Source organism: Magallana gigas, chromosome 8, assembly GCF_963853765.1.
Source record: "Magallana gigas chromosome 8, xbMagGiga1.1, whole genome shotgun sequence".
Taxonomy (NCBI): domain Eukaryota; kingdom Metazoa; phylum Mollusca; class Bivalvia; order Ostreida; family Ostreidae; genus Magallana; species Magallana gigas.
Window position 1 is genome coordinate 44,707,540 of NC_088860.1, and position 3,594 is coordinate 44,711,133.

The window sequence follows — 3,594 nt, forward strand, 5'->3', positions numbered from 1 at the left end:
ATGCTATCCCTAATAACCGACATGAGATACCAACTCGTGAAGTGGCCATTTATCACCCCCATCTCTCAAAGATAGCGGTCTTGATCCCACCCATGGATGATTCGGCAAACATATCACTACTCATAGGCAGGGATCTTTTAAGAGCACACCACGTTCTTGACCAGATAAGAGGTACTTCCTCTCAACCTTATGCTCAACAACTACCATTGGGATGGGTAATTATCGGAGAAGCATGCCTAGGTGGAATGCATACACCATCATCTATTGATGTTATGAAAACTATGATATGTTCTCAATCTGAAGAAACCCCTGTTGGTTTTTTTTATACCTTGTGATCAGAAAATACATATTTCAGAGTGTGTGGAGAACAATTCAATATTCAAACGCACAAGTGAGGACAATTGACCATCGTTGTCAGTCGAAGATCGAGCTTTCCTGAAAATAATGGATAATGGTATGAAAAAGGATTCATCGGGACACTGGACTGCTCCCTTACCTTTCAAAGAACAACGCCCTGCTCTCCCTAACAATCGACAACAAGCGATGGATCGAGCTCTTAGTCTGGATAGGAGCCTTCAAAGGAACCCTACGAAGATGATGCACTTTTATGAATTTATGAAGAATTTGTTTGAAGCTGGCCATGTGGAGCAAGCACCGCCCTTGACCCCTAAAACTGAATGTTGGTATTTACCTCTGTTCGGGGTATACCATCCACAGAAGAAAGATAAAATCAGAGGAGTATTTGACTCGTCGGCAAAGTGTGATGGACTGTCCCTTAATGATGTACTATTAAGTGGACCTGATTTGATGAATAACCTGTATGGAGTTTTGCTGAAGGACAATGATTTTGAAAAACCCCTAGTTGACTACCAGATGAAAGTACATGTTTTTGGAAACAGTCCCTCCCCTGCAGTGGCGACTTACGGCTTAAGAAAAACAGCTGACATTGCAGAAGAAAAGTATGGCAAAGATATGAAGAAATTTGTTCATTTTGACTTTTATGTAGACGACGCACTGTCTTCACATGCAACCACAGAAGAAGCAGTATCGTTACTTCAACGGACAAAGAGCGCTCTGGAGGAACACGGTCACCTACGTCTTCACAAGATAACTTCTAACTCCAAGGAAGTACTAGCTGCATTTGATCATCAAGATCTAGCGAAAGACCTGAATAATTCGGAATTCTTGGCTGATGATCTTCCAACAAAAAGAAGTCTGGGCGTTTGCTGGAATCTTCAAGGGGACTTCTTCACCTTTAAAGTAAACATAGGAGAGAAACCCTTCACTAGACGTGGTGTCCTCTCTTCTATACATAGTCTGTTTGATCCTCTTGGATTCGTAGCCCCAGTGACAATTGCAGGAAAAGCAATTCTCAGAGAGGCCATGACGAGTGGTTTGGATTGGGATGAGCCATTGCCGCCTGATTTTATCCAAAGATGGAATGCGTGGAGGTCATCATTGTCGGGTCTTGAAATGCTTAGTGCACCGCGTACTTATGGAGGAGTACCGATAAGCCAAGCACATAGAACAGAACTTCTGGTTTTCTCTGACGCATCTGCAATGGCTATTGCTGCAGTCGCTTATGTGAAACTGGCTTATGGAACAGAACAACGACTTGGATTCATTATGGGAAAAACCAAGCTAGCCCCAAAGCATGGACACACCATACCGCGGCTGGAACTCTGTGCAGCTGTTTTAGCTGTTGAACTGTATGATCTTATTACTAGAGAAATTGACATTAAATTTGACAATGTTTTCTTCTTTACTGACAGTAGAGTTGTCATAGGTTACATTAAAAACGAGTCAAAACGATTCTTCACGTATGTAGCAAACCGTGTGGATAAGATTCGCAGACTAAGTGAACCTGAAGACTGGCACTACATTTCCACAAAGTTGAATCCGGCTGATGAAGGCACTCGCTCAGTGCAAGTGAAAGACTTGCAGAATAGCTTATGGTTAAATGGACCACCTGTAACGCATGAATTGTGGAACAATGATCAAGAACCTCAACTATGTGGAGAAGAATTTGATGATGATTCAGAAGTCAAATCTTGCAAGATGGAAGTGCAACCATGCTGCAATTTAGGGTCGCATCGTTTTGAGAAACTTTCAACCTGGAGTAAACTCACTCAGGCAATCTTGCTGATTCAGAAAGTTGTTAGATGGAACTTACTACACAAACGTAGAAATGGAGAGGACAAAAATCCACTTACCTTGAGAGCTGCTGAACTTCTGATCATTCACGTCATTCAACATGAGGCTTTTCTGGATGAGATTATCGCCTTAAAATCTGGACAGACTGTGCTTAAAACGAGTCCCATTTATGACCTCGACCCTTACCTTGACGACACTGGATTGTTGAGAATTGGAGGAAGACTTCGCCGTTCAAACCTGACTACCCAGGAAAAGAATCCAATCATTATTCCCAAGAAGAGTCACGTTGCAACTCTGCTCATAGATCATTTTCACAAAGAAGTAAAACATCAGGGTCGTTTGTTCACAGAGGGTGCAATACGTAGTGCAGGGTATTGGATCATCGGGTGTCGTCGTCAAGTGAACTCTTACTTACAAAGGTGTGTGATCTGTAAGAAACTTAGAGGAAAACAACAGCAACCTAAAATGGCCGACCTTGCGGAAGTTCGTCTTCAACCTGCCCCACCATTTTCATTTGTTGGAGTAGATGTTTTCGGACCCTGGGGTGTAGTTACTAGAAATACCAGAGGAGTGAAGGCGCAAGCTAAAAGATGGGCAGTTATATTTACCTGTTTGGTCATTCGAGCAGTTCATATTGAGGTGTTAGAAGAGATGAGCTCTTCCAGTTTTGTTAACGCGTTACGCCGTCTTGTTGCACTAAGAGGAGAAGTACGGTTGATATGCTCAGACTGTGGAACCAACTTTGTTGGAGCTGTAAAGGAACTGAATGCTAGTGTTATTGATGTAAATGATAATATTCTCTCTAATTTCATGAAGAAAAAGGAAATTCAGTGGAAGTTCAACCCCCCACATGCATCTCATATGGGCGGATCTTGGGAGCGATTAATTGTTGTTGCGAGGAAGATCTTGAACTCTCTGCTCCTGGACGCCAAAGTCACACGCCTTACTTATGAAGTACTGGTAACTCTAATGGCTGAGGTAACTTCCATCATTAACGCTCGTCCACTGGCTGGAATCTTCTATGATCCTCAGGAACCTTATCCTCTTTCTCCAGCGACTTAGCTGACCTTGAAGACAACCCATACTATGGACTCTTTCAACCTTGAGGAGTTTTCCCAGAAAGATCTACACAAAAACCAATGGCGCTGTGTACAGTACCTTTCAAATTGCTTTTGGAAGAGATGGAAAATTGAATATCTATCTTCACTTCAACAGAGAAAAAAGTGGCAGAAGGATGAGAGAAATCTGACGGAAGGAAACATTGTCCTCCTTCGGGACAACACTTTGCATCGTAATGACTGGCCAATGGGGATAATAGAGAAAACACACCATAGTGATGACTCGCGTGTCCGCACCATCGAAGTTCGCGTGGGCCCAGAGAGGAAGATCTACAGGCGTCCAGCAACGGAAGTCGTGCTTCTTGTACCAAAAGAACAGTAG

General features: G+C 42.9%; 1 protein-coding gene across 1 annotated transcript; it reads left to right on the plus strand.

Moving 5' to 3' along the window:
• The first annotated feature begins 444 nt into the window (after window positions 1-444).
• On the plus strand, window positions 445-3,594 carry LOC117689941 (uncharacterized). The gene is made up of 2 exons (XM_066070086.1): window positions 445-3,132; window positions 3,370-3,594. Exons 1-2 carry the CDS (start codon window positions 445-447, stop codon window positions 3,592-3,594), a joined length of 2,913 nt encoding a protein of 970 aa, XP_065926158.1.